The sequence below is a fragment of the Scyliorhinus torazame genome, chromosome 1, assembly GCF_047496885.1.
Source record: "Scyliorhinus torazame isolate Kashiwa2021f chromosome 1, sScyTor2.1, whole genome shotgun sequence".
Lineage (NCBI taxonomy): Eukaryota > Metazoa > Chordata > Chondrichthyes > Carcharhiniformes > Scyliorhinidae > Scyliorhinus > Scyliorhinus torazame.
This window is the reverse complement of record NC_092707.1, coordinates 328,394,464-328,413,721: the sequence shown is the minus strand read 5'-3', so window position 1 is coordinate 328,413,721 and position 19,258 is coordinate 328,394,464. Positions and strand designations below refer to the sequence as shown.

General features: G+C 48.9%; 1 protein-coding gene across 13 annotated transcripts in view; it reads left to right on the top strand.

The window, feature by feature from the left end:
• nek2 (NIMA-related kinase 2) overlaps positions 1 to 19,258 on the top strand; it is a 109,447-nt gene that overhangs the window by 49,483 nt on the left and 40,706 nt on the right. The window contains exon 1 of one of the 13 annotated variants that reach the window (XM_072508557.1): positions 14,710 to 15,000. The exons of 10 other annotated variants lie outside the window; for them this stretch is intronic. In XM_072508557.1, coding sequence (XP_072364658.1) covers positions 14,927 to 15,000 — 74 coding nt within the window. In that variant the 5' untranslated portion in view covers positions 14,710 to 14,926. Of the gene's footprint in view, positions 1 to 14,709; positions 15,001 to 19,258 lie in introns of those variants that run through there. 2 more of the 13 variants (XM_072508611.1, XM_072508509.1) reach the window with 2 other exon arrangements.

The window sequence follows — 19,258 nt, the reverse complement described above, 5'->3', positions numbered from 1 at the left end:
CCACAACCTATCCTTTGATCCAGTCAACCAATGTGTCTGGAGAAGGGCAAAATCCGCAACACTCACCATAGGAGAATATGCAAACAAGATTAGCGCAGTAGGCAAATTTTGGTTTGACCCAACCACGATTAGCACAGACATGCAGGTTAGGGCAGTTCTGCAGAAGCACAGGACAGCATTCGCGGCCCACAAACACGACTGTGGCCAGATGACTGGTTCCGTTCAAATCACAGGACCTGACCCTAGACCCCAAAAGCAATACGGATTTCCCCAAGAGGCAGAGGGAGAAATCGCAAAAGTTATCGACAGCTTATTAGAGTAGGGCGTACTCCGATCAGTAGCCTCCACTAATAATGCCCCGATTTGGCCAGTGAGAAAGCCCGATGGATCATGGCGACTGACCATCCATTACCAGGAACTCAACAAAGTCACCCCCTCAGCAGCCTCCACGGTAGCCACAAGTCTCGAGACCATGCTCAAACAGGGACTCAATTCACGATACTTTACAGTTTTGGACATCAGTAATGGATTCTGGTCCATTCCATTGGCAAAAGCGTGCCAGTACAAATTTGCCTTCACCTTTAAAAATCAGCAGTACACGTGGACATGCCTTCCACAAGGATTCCACAACTCCCCCTCCATTTTCCACCGACAGTTGGCAAATGGTTTGTCAAAATTTTCTCGCCCCGAATGTCTGGTCCAGTATGTGGACGACCTATTACTGCAGACAGACACCAAGGCAGAGCACATCGAGCTTCTGACCGAACTCCTGGAACTCCTACAGAAAATTGGATGTAAAGTAAACCCCAAAAAGGCCCAGATTTTGGAAAACAAGGTGATATATTTGGGTACAATTATCACCCATGGTAAACACGAGACCTATACCTCACAAATCCCGGCCAGGAAGCAGGCTCCGAAAGTGAGACACCTTCCAGACAGTGGCTGCCGCTTCCGGTTGAATATGGGCAGCAGAATGGCAGCATCTACCATTGGTGGTTGTCGTTGGCAGCGGTCTGAGTTTGTTGGGGAGGGATTACTGCTCCATCTCCAGTTTGACTGGCAGAAGGTTTGTCAGATGTACCCGCATGGCCCTGAAGGAGTCCTGTCCAGGTTCCTGTCCGTATTTCAGAAGGGATTGAGCACCATAAAAGGGGCTTTGGCCCATATTATTGTGGACCCATTGGCTCAACCACGCTATTTTCACACCCGACCTGTCCCATATATTTCACAGTCCAAGGACGCAGAACTGGACTATCTTGAGGGCTTGTAGATAAATACCCCGTCCAATTTTCCGACTGGGCGGCACCGATTGTGCCAGTCATGAAACCCGACGGCTCTGTCCGCTTCTGTGATAAAATGATGGTCAACTGCGTCTCATGTTTGAATCGCTACCCTGAACTTCGCTTTGAGGATCTGTACACCAAACTCAGTAAAGGCCGATCACGTTCAAAACTAGACATGAGCCACACGTACCGCCAGTTGACCCTGGCTCTGCATTCCAGATGGTTCGCGACAATCATCACGCACCGTGAGTTTTATGAATGTACCGGCTGTCCTTCGGAGTTTCTTCCAAAGGATGATGGAGAATATCCTGCACCGACTCCCACGGGTAGTGGTGTACCTTGACGATGTGCTGATCGGGGGTCGTCTGACCGGGAGCACCTAGAGACACAGCTGCGGTCCTCCAGCGTTTTGAGGAGGTTGGGGATCCGCCTCAGGAGGGAGAAGTGTGTATTCAAGCGGCCAAGATGACCTACCTGGGTTATCGCGTGGATCGCCATGGTTTGCCCCAATGGAAGAGAAGGTACAGGCGATCCGTCAGGCCCCTGTGCCCAATGGCCCAAAGGAGCTGTGTTCGTTTTTGGGGCTTGTCAACTATTATGATAAGCTAATAGCAAACCTCGCCACAATATTGGCCCTACTCCACCGGCTGTTAAAGTAAGGACAATGTTGGGATTGGTCCCAGGCCCAAAGACCAGCCTTCGCGTTGGTCAAGATGCAGCTGTCATTATTCCGTCTGCTGACCCACTTTTACCTGTCAAAACCACTCTTGTTGATAGAACTATGCTCCCCCCTATGGGGCTGGGTCTGTCCTCGCCCACGGAATAGATGATGGGTCAGAATGCCCCATTGCTTTTGATAGGGAGGAGTAGAGGTACCTTTTTGAGATCCTTGGGAGGTTCAATTTGGGGCAATGGTTCATGTCGTGGGTTTGATTATTGTATAGTGTCTGTAGTAATGCCTTGAGTTCGGACTACTGTTTGTTGAACAAGGGTAGAAGACAGGGGTGTCCACTCTTGTTTGCTTTAGCGATTGAGCCTTTGGCCATTGCATTGAGCTATTCCAGTAAGTGGAAGGGGATGAGGCGGGGTGGGGGTGGAACATAGGGTGCCTTTATATGCGGATGACCTGCTGCTTTATATCACGGATCCAGTATCCACTATGGATGAAATAATGAGGCTACTGAGGAGCTTTAGCTCCTTGTTGGGGTACAAGTTGAATCTGGAGAAGAGTGAGTACTTTCTGGTTAGTCCCCCGGGGAGGGGAGCCAAACTGGGGGTATTACCTTTTTGTCTTGCCAGGTCTAGCTTCTGTTATTTGGGTATCCGGATGGCTCAAGACTGGGCCCTGCTCCATAAATTGAACTACGCTAGTCTGATGAGCAAGGGTAAGTCCAACTTGCAAAAGTGGGATAACTTTCCCCTGTCCTTAGCGGGCAGGGTCCAGACTATCAAAATAAATACCCTCCCAAAATGTTTCTTTATTTTTCTGTGTCTCCCTAGTTTTCTCCCTAAATACTTTTTTGTTAGGGTCAATAAGTTAATAGCTTCCTTTGTATGGGTGGGTAAGACCCCAAGGATTCGTAGGGCATTTCTTTAGAGGGACAGACAGTGAAGGGTCTGGCGTTGCCCAATTTATTTCTTATTATTGGGCGGCCAATGTTGAAAAGATTTTGGGGTGGTTTAACAGTTCAAGTGCCATTTGGGAGCAAATGGAGGCGGGTTCGTGCAGGGGTTCCAGTCTAGGTGCGCTGGTGACGGCCTCACTGCCGTTTTCTTAGGCGAGGTATTCTTCGAATGCGGTGGTTGTGTCCTCTCTAAGGATATGGAAGCAATTTAGGCAGCATTTTGAGCTTAGATCCATGTCGTCGTTGATCCCCAATTGTGATAATCATCTATTTGTGCCATCGCGCTTAGGCTCAACGTTTAGGTTGTTTGAGGGTAGAAGTGTCCTGAGAGATTTAGAACATAGAACATACAGTGCAGAAGGAGGCCATTCGGCCCATCGAGTCTGCACCGACCCACTTAAGCCCTCACTTCCCCCCTATCCCTGTAACCCAATAACCCCTCCTAACCTTTTTGGTCACTAAGGGCAATTTATCATGGCCAATCCACCTAACCTGCACGTATTTGGACTGTGGGAGGAAACCGGAGCACTCGGAGGAAACCCACGCAGACACGGGGAGAACGTGCAGACTCCGCACAGACAGTGACCCAGTGGGGAATCGAAAGTGGGACCCTGGCGCTGTGAAGCCACAGTGCTATCCACTTGTGCTACCGTGCTGCCCAGTGTTTAGGTTGTTTGAGGGTAGAAGTGTCCTGAGAGATTTGGGAATTTATTTGTGAAGGGACAGTTGCAAGTCTGGAGGAACTATCGATAAAGTTTCGACTAGCTGTAACGGATTTTTTTTAGCTATGTCCAGATTCGTAATTTTGTGCGAAAGGCCTATCCGTCATTTCCCTTGACACCACTGCAGTCCCTGCTGAGGAGGATTCTATCTTTAGCAGAATCTGGTGGGAGGGAGTATTTCAGGTATCGAAGGGCAGATCCGGTGGATGGGGTGAAGGCGAAGTGTGAGGGGGACCTATTTTGGATAAGCATGTGTGGAGTGAAGCCCTTCACAGGGTAAACTCCATGTCTTCCTATGCACTGCTCAGTCTGATCCATCTTTAGGCGGCAGTGGTTAGCACTGTTTCTTCACAGCGCCAGGGTCCCAGGTTCGATTCCCGTCTTGGGTCATTGTCAGTGCGGAGTCTGCACGTTCCACCCGTGTCTGCATGGGCTTCCTCCAGGTGCTCCGGATTCCTCCAACAAATCTCGAAAGACGTGCTGTTAGGTGAATTGGATAATCTGAATTCTCCCTCTGTGTACCCGAACAGGCGCCGAGTTGTGGCGACAAGGGAATGTTCACAGTAACTTCATTGCAGTGTTAATGTAAGCCTACTTGTGACAATAAGAAAGATTATTATTATTACATCGGGCTCACCTAACTAAGGCTAGGATGAGTGGTTTCTTTGTGGGAGTAGAAGATAAGTGTGAACGGTGTTGTCAGGGGCCGGCTAATCACACCCATATGTTCTGGTCATGTCCCGCACTGATAAGCTTTTGGGTCTCCTTCTTTATCATCATGTCAGCAATTATTTTTTTGAAAAACATTTTATTGAAGGCATTTTTAATAGTCACAAAAATATAAAAGCCAACCGTAGCAACAGGTAACAAAACCCCTCCATCCCTGAATCTCCCCCCCCCCCTCCCCCAGCCATAGCCTCCACTCACCCCCCCCCCCCCCCTTATTCTGGTACCCACCTCCCTTTCCCAACCTATACCGCCCCCCCCCCGCACCCAAACAAAAACTAATCCCTCCCGCAGCCGCTGACGACTCAATACTCCTTTAAGGTCGATAAACAGCTTCCACCTCAAGGTGAACCCCTCCTCCATCCCTCGAATGGTGAACTTGATATTTTCCAAATGCAGAAACTCTGCCAAATCACTCACCCATACCCCGCCTTTAACAGCTCCGAGTCCTACCAACATAGCAAAATCCATCTCCGGATTATCAGGGAGGCAAAGGCCAAGATGTTTGCCTCTCTCCATCCCTGAACTCCCAGATTCTCCGACACTCCAAATATTGCCACCTTCGGACTCGGACCTACCTCTACCCCCAAAATCTTTGACATTACATCCGAAAGTCCTTTCCAAAACTCCCTCAACCTGGGACACGCCCAAAACATATGCGTTTGTTTGGCCCCTCCACACACTGCCCACACCTCCACCCCTGAAAAGAACTGGTACATCCTGGACACCATCATGTGGGCTTTCTGCACCACCATAAATTGGATCAGACTTAACCTAGCACACGACAGGGATACATTCACCTTTCGCAAAGCCCCCCTCCACATTCCCGCCCCCAATGTCCCACCAGCTGCGCCATTGCACCCGTGGGAATGGCCAGGCAGACTGTGGACCCACCTGCATATTGACCACGCCGGCCCTTTCATGGGCTCAGTGTTTTTGGTGATAGTGGACGCCCACTCCAAATGGTTGGACGTCCACCGGGTAAACGCGGCAAGCATAGCATCGACAATTGAAAAGCTCAGGGCCTCGTTTGCAACACATGGACTTCCGGAGGTATTGGTGTCGGACAACGGAACGGCATTCACAAGTGGGGAATTTGGAAAATTCCTAAAGGGAAACGGAGTCCGCCACATCAAAACGGCCCCTTACCATCCAGTGTCCAACGGCCTGGCAGAGAGAGCGGTCCAGACACTAAAAGCGGGACTCAAGAAGCAGCCGGCAGCGTCAATGGACACAAAGCTCTCCCGCTGGCTGTTTGATTACAGGACCACACCTCATTCCACAACGGGCATACCGCCAGCTGAACTCTTAATGGGAAGGCGGCTGTCATCCCAAATTTAACGGGGAAAGTGGAGAAATAACAGGAGGTCCAACACAGGGGGCATGATAATAGTCGGCAGCAGAGACATTTCCAGGTGGGGGCACCGGTTTGGGTCAAGAATTATGGGAATGGACCAACGTGGGTCAAAGGCACGGTAGAGTCCCAAACAGGGCCCATATCATATGAAGTTTCAATAGGAGGTAAGGTGCTGAAGAAACACCTAGACCAAATAAGCGCAGCGGAACCACACCTGGAGGCAGTCGAAGCAGGACCGCCTCAAGCTGGGATAGCTCAGACGGGAAAGATACCCACACCCCAGCCCCGAGCAATTTCTCCAGACCCTATCATCCAGTCGTCAGAGTCGGAGATGGATACGTTCGATGAGGCCGCGGCGACACCTCTCCCCGAGGAGGAGGAAGTACAACTTCCAAGGAGGTCGTCAAGGAAAAGACGTGCACCTATAAGGTACACCCCACCCATGTCGGAGAACGATCCGGCGGACGACACAGAGGTGACAGACCCGGACAGGACGAGCAGGAAGAAGCCAAGAGGAATGCCAGCTGGCAGGAATTCCTCGAACTTTGAAGGGGGGGGGGGTGTAATGACCTCCAATTGGCATTATTGGTTGGCCAGTTGGAGTATGAGCTCCCTCAATGATAGCTCATTGAGGGGGCCCATAGAAGCACCTGTGTAGGCTTTGTGAGGCAGCCTTAAGTTGACTGGAATGCTCGCAGCACTGTTTGGAGCTGCTCTTGTATATAAGTTATTGCAAATAAATACTGGTGTAGTGACGGAATCCCTGCCTCCTGTGGATTATTACAATGTATAATTGTGAAATGTGACAGAAGGGGAGAGAATATTAATTATATATAGTAAGTTATGTAGCCACCTGAGTTGGCCACTTCCCGACTTAAAATGGGGAACCGCAAAGGTTGAAGGGAAATTCAGCCAACAGGCAAAGACTAGCAAATACAAAAATCGTGTGTATTGAAACCTGTAAGGAACCAGACAGCACTAAAACCAGCAGTCATCTGCATAGTAATGCAGCAGCCATCTACATAGTAATGTGCGATTCCAGGGCACAATGGCAACAGTTAAGGTAAATAAAGCCAAGCCAGACTCCACGGTGCCAGCAGGAGCCAAGACAAAGGAAGGCCAACGGACATTTAGGGACTGCCCAGTGATCAGGGAACCGCTCCAGCATTGGAGAAATCGATTCAAGTGATCGGAAAGTAGTCCAATCACTTGGAACCAGGTACGGGGTCCGCCCCGAACGGCGGGAAGCCCCTGGGGACTATAAAGTAAAGCCCCCAAGTTCAAATCGTCCTTCTTTGGCAGGGTCACTCAGCAACTTGAACCAACCCTTGACAATGACCTGCCTCGCTGCCATCATCCAAGTAAGTCTCAAGTCAATGCTCACTACGAGATAGGTGCTCCTAGCTACCAGTCCATACCAGCTTTTGAATCCTGCAGACTCAGGACCTGAACGAAAGGCCATTTGTTCCCCTGACCTGGTGGGCCAGTCCGAAGCTAAGTATAGGCCTGTTAATGATAGAAATAGCCTAGAAAGTAGAGTTTATGCACGAGTAGTGATTTACTGTGTATAATAAATGTGTTTTGATTTAAATCTTACTAATTGGTGTGTTGAGTTATTGATCATTACTTGAACTTGAACCTCGTGGAGGTATCATAAAGATACCTGGCGACTCCAGAGCAAAGGTTAAACAAACAGAGCAAATTACGAATTAAGAGCCAACCAAAAGTTAGCAACAGTTAGTTGCAAACTCCACACAGGCAGTGACCCAAGGCGGGAATGAAAGGAAGTTTTTGGTTTTAAATTAATCACAGAGGAAGGCACAAATTCAGAATTACACTTTGTACATCGTTCTGAAGTTCACAACCATGGCTGTAGAGTCACAATTCAGGTAAAATCAAATGGGGTTAGGAAGACTCAGTTAAGAGGGCATTTATGATTAAATCACATTAGGGAAAAAGAGTAAAATGTTAAAACCTTAAAGCACTGTCTGAATTCAGGCATTAGCAAGCCAGATGTGCTCAGTTCTGAGGCTATTTAAACATTCAACAAGCTGTAGCTGAAGTGTTTTTGGCTTACTTCAAGCCAGAGTAGGCAGAAAATTGCATTGCCTTTAAAGGGGTATGGGGACAGTGTTTATAGTGTCACTTTCTCTGCAACATGAGCTGGACGTGCAGAGGAGGCAAACAGAAACCTCTGTGAGGAGGGAGGAGAAGGAGGGTTCTCCCTGAGATGGTCTTCTGGAAGCACCACTACCACATTGGGGTGAGCCAGGAGTAGTCCCTTACTAAGGAGGTGGTGACAGAGTTATATCACCTCCTTCACAAAGACCTGGCTCTCAAACTGAAGATCCTGTGAGGTTTTTAAAAGGAACTTTTCCACCCCTGACGTGGACCCACCATTCACTACAGTATATCTATTTCATACTCCCATTTTAGGTTGGCAGCTTAGATAAAAGAATGTCTTCACCAGGTATATAAATAGTAAGAGGAGTGGGCCCGTGGAGGGCATGCTGAGGCATAAATTAGTACTTTGGCAACATCTTCTTTAGTAGACAGTTGCAATGTCATAGTGAAAGAGGAGGTAGCTGAGATACTGTATGGGCAGTAACCATAGATATGGATAAAGGTGGTGCAGTTTTACAGATTACAATTACTTAAGTCGCAGATTTATGATTTCCGGCCTTCCACATGACAGGCTTATGGTTTCTTGAATGGGTTTGATTATTTGAAGTTGATGCGAGGGTCTTGTAAAGCAAAGGGTTCATGGCTGCTTGTGAGGTCTTTTGTAGTCAAATATCTAGAAGGTGGTACTCAGGTGAACTTTGAAACTGGAACAAGCTAAATGCTTAGCAGCTTGATGACTTGCAGTTAGTTTCAGAGTCTGTTTCTCAGACTGGCTGACAACTGATGGATCTGCTAGGTCTTGGGGTAATAAGGATGCAGTCCCTGAAACCAGTTTTCAGCACATGATTGCTACATTAACACTCTGAGGCCCATTTGGTCTGGCTTTGATGGGGGATGCTATCATGATACAATGGGAAGTTGATGGTGGCCATTGGCTTTTGATCTTTATTCCAATATGAAATATGGAGACCGGTAATTTGGAAACTTCATAGTTTATAGGTGTTGGCCCATCCTGAAACAATGAGATATGTGAATTCCAAAGAAGGTTCTGAGGTACTTGTAATGACTTAGACCAGGCCTTTGAGAATGGCCAAAAGGAATACGAGTTCCCTGATTAGTGGGCCAATCTGCTTTGTATATAACAGGGAGTGAAAGATCCTCTGCACTCCCAGTGTAGATAGCAAGCTGACTGTATATAGTTGGATTGCTGTTGATTTTGTTAATAAAAGGGATTCTGGTGAAGGGACTTCTGCCTCCGTGGACCTATTACAGTACCCTCACCTATGTCCATACTAAATTAAGTATTCACCAGAGACTTCTTACTGCTTGTCATCCAAATGTCAAGTTGCATGATTTGCACCAGCCATCTTCACAGATTGTTTATATCCAATTTTAAGAAGTATTGACTGAAAAGTCATAATATGATATGCCTCTACTGGTTAATATAGTTAATCTCGGGGACTTACTGTCTCTTACTGGAAACCTGGCATCCTTCTTGGTCTCATCCTGTTGACAAAGTTTGTGCAGGTTGCTGTCATAAAATCTGAGAGCTTGGCGGCATGCGGCACAGTGGTTAGCACTGGGACTGCGGCGCTGAGGACCCGGGTTCGAATCCCGGCCATGGGTCACTGTTCGTGTGCAGTTTGCACATTCACCCCATGTCAGCGAGGGTTTCACCCCCATAACCCAAAGATGTGCAGGTTAGGTGTATTGGCCATGCTAAATTGCCCCTTAATTGGGGGGGAAAAAAATGAAATGAAAATCGCTTATTGTCACAAGTAGGCTTCAAATGAAGTTACTGTGAAAAGCCCCTAGTCGCCACATTCCGGCGCCTGTTCGGGAGGCTGGAATGGGAATTGAACCATGCTGCTGGCCTGCCTTGGTCTGCTTTAAAAGCCAGCGATTTAATTGGGTACTCTAAATTTATATTAAACAAAAAAAAAATCTGGGAGCCCTCTTGTTTGTCAATTATGTCATAGCTTCTCCAAGTATGGCAAAAAGAAAATATCAAGCAGCTGGCAATGCATTGTTGCAAGTTCCCTTTTAGAGTGACTATGCCTTTAAGAAGGGAAGACTGTTTAGACTAAGTGTTTTTTTCTAACACTACTTGGCGCCCTGGAGTATGGAGAGGGTACCAAGGGGAGCCACTCGGGACTATGCTACAATTATGAAAAGGAAGTGGACAGATGAATTTTCTGCCTGACCCACCTCGTTTCCAATGAGCATAGGCACACCAAAAATCACAGCCAGCATGACTATAAGTCAGGGTGAATAAATGTCAACATTCATACCATGAGCTGGGTTCTCCGATCACCGAAATCGTGTTCGGCGACGGGGTGGGGAATCCCCAATAACGACGAAATCGGGGGCAATGCCGCTTTCGCGATGTTCCGCCCCCTGAAAAGCAGCATACTCTAGGAATACACCACATGTCGTATCCACAGCCTGCCATTGCCTGAGGCCCACCCCTCGATTCTTCGTCCCCGACCGGCCAGGTTTCCGATGGCGTGGGACACGTGTGGTCTCATCCGTCAGGAACTCAGCGTGGCGGCTCCGGACTCAGTCCAGCGCCGCCACAGTCGGGGGAGGGATGATCCGCAGGCAGGGGAGGCATTATTTGGGGCTGGGGGCGCGGTTAGAGCGCACGCGCCAGCTGAAGGTGGGGGGACTATTTTTGCGTGCCGGGTCCGGGGGCTGCAACCGCCATGAAGCACGGCGCGGCCGCTGCACGCCACCGGCGTGCGCATTGCGGTCACGCTGCCTGGCTGCTAGCCCTCTCTCTCCCCCCTGGAACTGGGAATCAGTGGCCGTTTTGCACCAGTTTTCCTGCCGTAAAACACTGATTTCACGCCGGCGTGGGGACTTAGTCTCCCAAACAGAGAATCCAGCCCCTTAGCTCCAAAGAAATTGAGATGAACTTGCTGTTCATCACTTAACTTGACCAAAACTCTGCCTAGATATCAAGACAAGAATAGACACTGTCAAAAAATGTAATACGTTTTGACGCAGAAATTAGATTGATCTTAATTTTTAATAATCTAGGGCCAGAAAGTTAGACAACAAAATTGAATCGAATTCTTTGAGGATATAACAAGCAGGGTAGATAAAAGGAAACAATGAGATGGAGTGCATTTGGATTTCCAAAAATCCTTCGATAAGGTGTCACATAGAAGTTTCTGCAGAAGAGCTCATGGTGTAGGGTGTGATATATTAGCATGGTTAGAGGATTGGCTAACAGGAAACTGAATCTACATAAATGGATCACTTTCAGGTCGGCATACTGTAACTAGTGGAGTGCCGCAGGGATCAGTGCTGGGGTGTCAACCTTTTACAATCTACATTAATGACTTGATTGAAGGGATAGATTGTATTGTAGCCAAAATCTGCTGATGAAACAAGTACCGGAAAATGAGTCATGAGAAAAGAAAAAATCTGCAAAGCGATATAGATAGCACGGGCATAAAATTGTCAGATAGAGTGTAATGTGGGAAAATGTAAGGTTGTTCACTTTGACAGGAAGAATAGAAAAGCGGAATATTATGTAATATACTGGCACTATGCCTCCCCATTTCTGTTTTGAAGGAAGCCCATTGTTCAGTTTTCCCCACCAATCTTTCATTCCAGTCTAACAAGCTCAGCTCCATTCTTGTCCCATTGAAGTCAGCTCTCCCCCAGTTAATTGTTTTTACTCAGGATTGCCTTTTCTAACATCATCCTAAACCTCACAATACAATGACCACTGTCTCCTAAATGCTCCCCACTGCCACTTGATCTGCTTGCCTCCCCTGATTTCCAAGAACCAGGTGCAACAGTGCATCCTTTCTTGTTGGACTGGACACATACTGCTGCAGAAATCTTTTTTGGACTCAATCTAGGACAGTGTTTTTCAAACTTATTTTCCCTGGACCCACTTATACCAACCGTCAAACCTTCGGGACCCAGTCCGGCTGACCTTCGTGACCCACACCAGCCAACCTTCGCGACCCATCATTTTCGCTTACCTTTAATGCGACGGGTGAGCCTGCTTGGTCCTCACTTGCTTTGTCATTCAATGTTACAGTTCTGTTAGGAATTTCACTGATGATTTAAGTTCTCACTGCATCCTTTGAAAAAAATTAAAAGGTTTGTCCTCGAACTTGCCAAGTTTAGTCTTCAAATGCCTTTGAAGTTTTGAGGATTTAATCTCTCATTTGTCAGTACTTCCCTGCATATAACACAAATGGGCTTTGCATCCTGATTTGCACTGGCACAATTAACAAAGCTATATCTCAATAAATTATCTTTACACTGCTTTGTTCCCTATTTCAGTTTTTTCTTTGTTGGCTGTTCACCAGAGGCCCTGGAGCTCTGTGCAGAGCTTACACTAGCACTGCTCTGTCCTGCCCTGTACTCGCCTGAGCAGCTCTCTCAAGCAGATTCAGTTGCGAGTTCCTGGCCAGGAGGTACTTGTCTGTTTGTATCTCTGGCCCCATTTCTTATAACAAAATGATCCATCTTCAGTTCTTCACAGTTCCCGGGGCAGCCCGGTGGCAAAGTAGTTAGCACTGTTGCCTCACAGCGCCTGGGACCCAGGTTCAATTCCAGCTTTGGGTGACTGTCTGTGTGGAGTTTGTACATTCTCTGTGTCTGGATGGGTTTCCTCCCACATCCCAAAGATGAGCAGGTTAGGTGGATTGGCCATGTTAAATTGCCCCTTAGTGTCCAGGGATATGTAGGTTAGGTTAAGGGGTTATTAGGATAGAGCCTAGATCGGGTGCTCTTTCAGAGGGTTGGTGCAGATGCGATGGGTCGAATGGTTTCCTTCTGCACTGTTAGAATTCTTGTCTTGCTTGCAGCTATAAAATGGAGGAATCTCTCTTCCGTGATTTTGCAGCAGAAGTACATATGTACAGGGCACATGCTATCAGTGCATGAGCTAGGCACTCAGCTGCCATTTCTGGCCAGACGACTGCATCATTCCATTTAAAAGCCGGTCGCGGCCGCCATTCTTAATTTATAAGCAGGCCACAGCTGGCATTCTCAATTTAAAAGCCGGTTGCGACCGATGGGCCCTTCTCCTGCGATGGGGAATGCCGCGACCAATCGCTCCGTGGCTGTCCTGACACCTGCACTTTGGAAAAACCCTCATTTAGGAACTTTTGCCCCTCTCCATCCTTTACACTACCACTCTCCCGGTCCGAGTTTGGTAATTAAAGTCCCCATTAAACCTATCATAGAATTTACAATGCAGAAGCAGGCCATTCGGCCCATCGAGTGCACCTTGTAAAGAGCACCCTACCAAAGCCTCTACCTCCACCCTATCCCCACACCTCCACCCTATCCCCGTAACCCCACCTAATCATATTTTGGACACTAAGGGCAATTTAGCATAGCCAAACCACCTAACTTGCACATCTTTGGACTGTAGGAGGAAACCGTAGTACCCGGAGGAAACCCACGCAAACACGGGAGAACGTGCAGACTCCGCACAGTGACATCAAACCGGGCACCAAACCTGGGACCCTGGAGCTGTGAAGCAACTGTGCTAACCACAATGTATGCATCTCTCCTGTAATTTCCCTGCAGATTTGTTCTACATCCTTCGCCCTAGTTTGCGGTCTATAGACTACCCCGAGCCATGTAATTTCACCCTTTTTGTTCCTTAGCTCTAGCCAAATTGATTCTGTCCTTGAACCCTGTGAGACATTCTCTTTCTCCAGCAGTTCATCACAGTTGGCCACCCTGGACACTAAGGGAATCAAAGGTTAGGAGGGGATAGGGTGGAAGTGAGGGCTTAAGTGGGTTGGTGAGGTCTCGGTGGGCCGAATGATATGGGGATAGAGTGAGAAAGTGGATTGATTTCACAGTTCAGCTATGCTACTGAATGGTGGAGCAGTCTTGAGGCCTATTCCTTATGTTTTTCACAGATGTTGCCAGACTTGTTGCGTCTTTTTGGCATTTTGTTTTTATTTCGAATCTCCTATTCCTTGTGTTCTTATGTCTCAACACGGTAGCCTTGTGGATAGCACAATTGCTTCACAGCTCCAGGGTCCCAGGTTCGATTCCGGCTTGGGTCACTGCCTGTGCGGAGTCTGCACATCCTCCCCATGTGTGCGTGGGTTTCCTCCGGGTGCCCCGGTTTCTCCCAGTCCAAAGATGTGCAGGTTAGGTGGATTGGCCATGATAAATTGCCCTTAGTGTCAAAAATTGCCCTTAGTGTTGGGTGGGGTTACTGGGTTATGGGGATAGGGTGGCGGTGTTGACCTTGGGTAGGGTGCTCTTTCCAAGAGCCGGTGCAGACTCGATGGGCCGAATGGCCTCCTTCTGCACTGTAAATTCTGCACTGTAAATGCTATGAAAAATGTAAATTCTATGAAACACACCATTCCACCAAAACAATTAATAATGGAATAGTGACCCTTAGTTTTATGCAAGCGTGATGGTTTGAAGTTTATTTTAACTCTTGGTTCCAGTAAATCGATCATTTGCGCCAGAACCTAGTAAAATTCTAGTTCAATTTGCCGCGATCCTCAGAGAAACGTTATTTTAGAAATCGGATCATCTGGTCTCTAACAACAAAGTAGCGTGCACACTTGACTTCTTTTCAAAAACGCCTGCATGAATTGTAACCCACGACAGGAGCCGAAATGCAAAATGATGGGAGATCCGGCACGGGCGCCGATCGCGGTTTGAATTTCGCGCGCTGCTCCCGCGCCGCCAGCCGCTGCCTAGGCAACTGTTTATGGGCACGAGCCAATCCAAGGTCGAGACGCCGGAGCCGATCGACCAATCGGAATGGGGCTGAGGAGCGAGGCGGTTTGAAAATGTGACGGGTGGCCCGCGCGCGCCTTCCGGTCTGTTAGTCTCGCTCGCGAGCGTCCTGGTCTGTTCAGTTCGTTCGCGCGCGTCCTGGTCTGTTAGGCTCGCTCGCGCGCGTCCTGGTCTGTTAGGCTCGTTCGCGCGCGTCCTGGTCTGTTCGCGTGCCTCGGGCACCAGCTGGCCGGTCAGACACACACACACAGTGACCCGGCCCAGCATCGCCTTCAACAGACTATCTATGCCCGCAGCCATTCGCCTCGTCCAGAAAAATGCCGTCCCGCCTTGTTGATTATGAATTGTTGGAGAGTATCGGTTCGGGCTCTTACGGCAGGTGCCAGAAGATCAGACGGAAATCGGACGGCAAGGTGAGCGTGAGGCTCTATGTTCCCGTCTAACTGAGCGGTTAAAACCGCGGTTTCTCCATCGGACACGGACCGGCGCAGAGAACGCGCTTTTAGCGGGAGCGGGCGGTTGTCGTGAGGAACTCGTAAAACACTCACTGGGGTGGTTTCAGCTTCAGTGGCTGCGATCGGGAGTCAGGGAGCCGCCGCCAGCTGTGATCCCCACATGGAGGTCTCATGTCTGACCTCCCCTTTGACCCCCACCACATGTCCTGACCAATTGGAAAGCTGCCTCCTCACCCCCACTGGGTGTGTTGGTCAAAAAGTTGCTAAATAGAAATGTTCCAAGGTGCAAAATTGATTCAGAACATAGAACATTACTGCACAGTACATGCCGACCTGTGAAACCACTCTAAAGCCCATCTACATTATTCCCTTATCGTCCATATAAGATCCTACCTCTGACATCTGTCTTATATCTATGACATCACCATCCGAGGAAGAAGGCTCTCACTGTCCACCCTATCCAATCCTCTGATCATCTTGTATGCCTCAATTAAGTCACCTATAACCTTCTTCAAGGATCATACCAGACTGATGGATCATCAATTGTGAGAAGATATTGAACAGACTGAGCATTTTTCTCCAGTGATCCCCCAGAGATATTTTAAGATAATGACTGCCTTAGGCAGACCCTCGGAGTCCAAGATGACTTGCTACCACACTAAAATGAGTTCTCCGGCGACTGAGAAGTCCAATCAATGCAAGACCTACATTCTCCGTCACTGGTGGGGGGGACCATGTTTGGAGGGGTTGGTGGACGCCCAGGTTACTCCACACGCTTTTCATTGTCGACGCTTGGCTTCGGCTTGTTCTCGGTGGCTTTACCTTGTATCTGTCCAATTCAGATACTTCCAGCGGCTCCTTAATCAAGGTTTACCAAGGTGTCTTTATTTATGAGGAGAACAAGGTGCGGACACATATAATGCAACACACTTCATTAAATATAGTTAACCAGTAAATTTCCCACTGCATATACAAGAAACACCTAGGATTCGACTATACTACCTGCAAAGGTGGTTTGATATGCTGTAAATCCGATCCCTGAGTCCCTGATTCCTCTTTGCGAAGGTGATTCTCGCTGGCTGTTCCTTCCTTGCTTGCTTCTTTCCTTCCTTCTGGTCACACCAAGTCTTTGCTTTGAGTCATCTCTTCCTAGATGTCCGGAATGCCTATTTTTATCCCCCTGTCGCCACCCACCTCCTTTTCCTTTGTCACCCACCTGCCCTTGGCCTTTGACCAATGGAGTCTCAGGAGGCAGGGTCTCAATGCCCAATGGCCTGATTGATGGTCTGGACAGGGCACCTGAGCCTGCCTTAGGAGGAGCAATGATTGTTTGTTGGGTTGTCAGGAACTGTGGACAATAGGCCAATGCATCTCTGGGAGGAGCGATAATTACTTGATGGGTGATCAAGGGCTTCTCCAGACATGCCCGGGCAGTCTGTTTGAGTTCTGGATATTCGGATTCTGCAGGCTTCTTGCTGGAGTGGACTGTGGTTTTAATTTAAAGTGGCCAATTCTTTAATTTAGGATATCCAATTTAATCAGCCTTAAAACTTGGCCCCGATTATATTACCACAAGCTCCACTTAAAGCAGTCTTGGGCCAGGGCCAGATAATGAAGGGGTTTGATAGGGTGAATGTACAGATACTCCTACTTGTGGGGGAAACCAAAACTTGGGGCCATACATTTAAAGATAATGTATATTTAAGATAGTCACAAATTACAGATAGCTGCAAGAGGAATAGGGGGGTAATAGGTGGGGACTTTGGCATTGGCAGTATGGGTGCGCCCACCCCCTGCCAGAGCACCCCACCCAACCAACGACCACCCACCGGGGAACCACCTAAGGCAGCCCCTAGTGAGGGCAGTGCCAGCCAACGGTACCCCTGGCTGCTGAGAGGGTGCCAAAACCGGGGGCACCGATGGGAAGGGGGGGGGCCCACAGTGCCAACTGGGGCCACCGTGTAGCCCATGGAACCTGGCAGGGCACGGGAGTATGCACCATATTAACATGTTGGCCTGTCACCCCCTGCAGACAATAGCATTCGGACACCAACCCGCGATGCTGCTGCTGTGGTGATGGCCGCAGCCGTACGAGCTACCTGCGGCCGCGAGAGTGGGGGCTGCTCGGAGAACATAAGAACTAGAAGCAGGAGTAGGCCATCTGGCCCCTCGAGCCCGCTCCGCCATTCAATGAGATCATGGCTGATCTTTTGTGGACTCAGCTCCACTTTCCGGCCCGAACACCATAACCCTTAATCCCTTTATTCTTCAAAAAACTATCTTATCTTTATCTTAAAAACATTTAATGAAGGAGCCTCTACTGCTTCACTGGGCAAGGAATTCCATAGATTCACAACCCTTTGGGTGAAGAGGTTCCTCCTAAACTCGGTCCTAAATCTACTTCCCCTTATTTTGAGGCTATGCCCCCTAGTTCTGCTTTCACCCGCCAGTGGAAACAACCTGCCCGCATCTATCCTATCTATTCCCTTCATAATTTTATATGTTTCTATAAGGTCCCCCCCCCCCCCCTCATCCTTCTAAATTCCAACGAGTACAGTCCCAATCTACTCAACCTCTCCTCGTAATCCAACCCCTTCAGCTAGGGATTAACCTAGTGAATCTCTTCTGCACACCCTCCAGTGCCAATACGTCCTTTCTCAAGTAAGGAGACCAAAACTGAACACACTACTCCAGGTGTGGCCTCACTAACACCTTATACAATTGCAGCATAACCTCCCTAGTCTTAAACTCCATCCCTCTAGCAATGAAGGACAAAATTCCATTTGCCTTCTTAATCACCTGTTGCACCTGTAAACCAACTTTTTGCGACTCATGCACTAGCACACCCAGGTCTCTCTGCACAGCAGCATGTTTTAATATTTTATCATTTATATAATAATCCCTTTTGCTGTTATTCCTACCAAAATGGATAACCTCACATTTGTCAACATTGTATTCCATCTGCCAGACCCTAGCCCATTCACTTAGCCTATCCAAATCCCTCTGCAGACTTCCAGTATCCTCTGCACTTTTTTGCTTTACCACTCATCTTGGTGTCGTCTGAAAACTTGGACACATTGCCCCTGGTCCCCAACTCCAAATCACCTATGTAAATTGTGAACAATTTAGAGAGATGGGGGAAGCTGTAGCAGAGGAACGGGCTACAGAGGGGCAGGTGGCGGCTGCACAGGCTGGAAGCCCGGCTGCCCAACAGGCCGAGGAGGAGGTGCAAAGGAGACGCAGCATGAGGCCTCGCGTGTCCCGGTGTCGCATGCCATTTGAGGACCTGCCAGACTGGACATGCCGTCGGAGACTGCAGATGAGCAGAGAGACAGTGCGACACATCTGCCAGGTGATGGCACTGCAGGGGGATGGGGGAGGACACCCGCTCCCGGTGACCATCAAGATGACCGCGGCCCTGAACATTTACGCAACGGGGTCCTTCCAGTCGCCGAGTGGGGACCTGTCCGGGATTTCACGGGCCTCGGTGCACAGGCGCATCATTGCCATCACGGACGCCCTATATGCCCAGGCGGACAAGTACATCCAGTGCCATGTGGACCGAGCCCACCAGGATGCCCGGGTAGCGGGGTTCGCTGCCATCGCCTGGATACCTCGGGTCCAGGGATGCAAGTCGCCCTAAGGGCACTAGTGGATAACAGGCTGGGAGTGAGGGGGGGGGGTGAGGGTGAGTTGTGTGGGCATCTAAAATGGCCGTCTGATCGATGGGAAATTGGTCAACAGAGACGCAGCCAGGCTGCAGCTTGCAAATATACAAAGGCTGCAGCCCGGAGCTTGCAGAAACTGACACAGGGAAAAGGCCATCCTGGGGCAATGAGCTCCAGGTAGAACTAACAATATGTGGCAGACTTGGTGTCGTCAGTTTCCTTATTTGGGAAGGCCTACGTGCCTCGGACACAAACGGCTATGGCCGACTGGGACCTGCCCCGCCATCAAGGTGTCCGCCCCCAAATGGTTGATCATAGAATTTACAGTGCAGAAGGAGGCCATTCAACCCATCGAATCTGCACCGGCTCTTCGAACGAGCACCTTAAGCCCACACCTCCACCCTATCCCGTAACCCAGCAACCCCACCTAACCTAAGGGAAATTTAACATGGCCAATCCACCTAACCTGCACATCTTTGGACTGTGGGAGGAAACCGGAGCACCCGGAGGAAACCCACGCAGACAGGGATAACGTGCAGACAGTGACC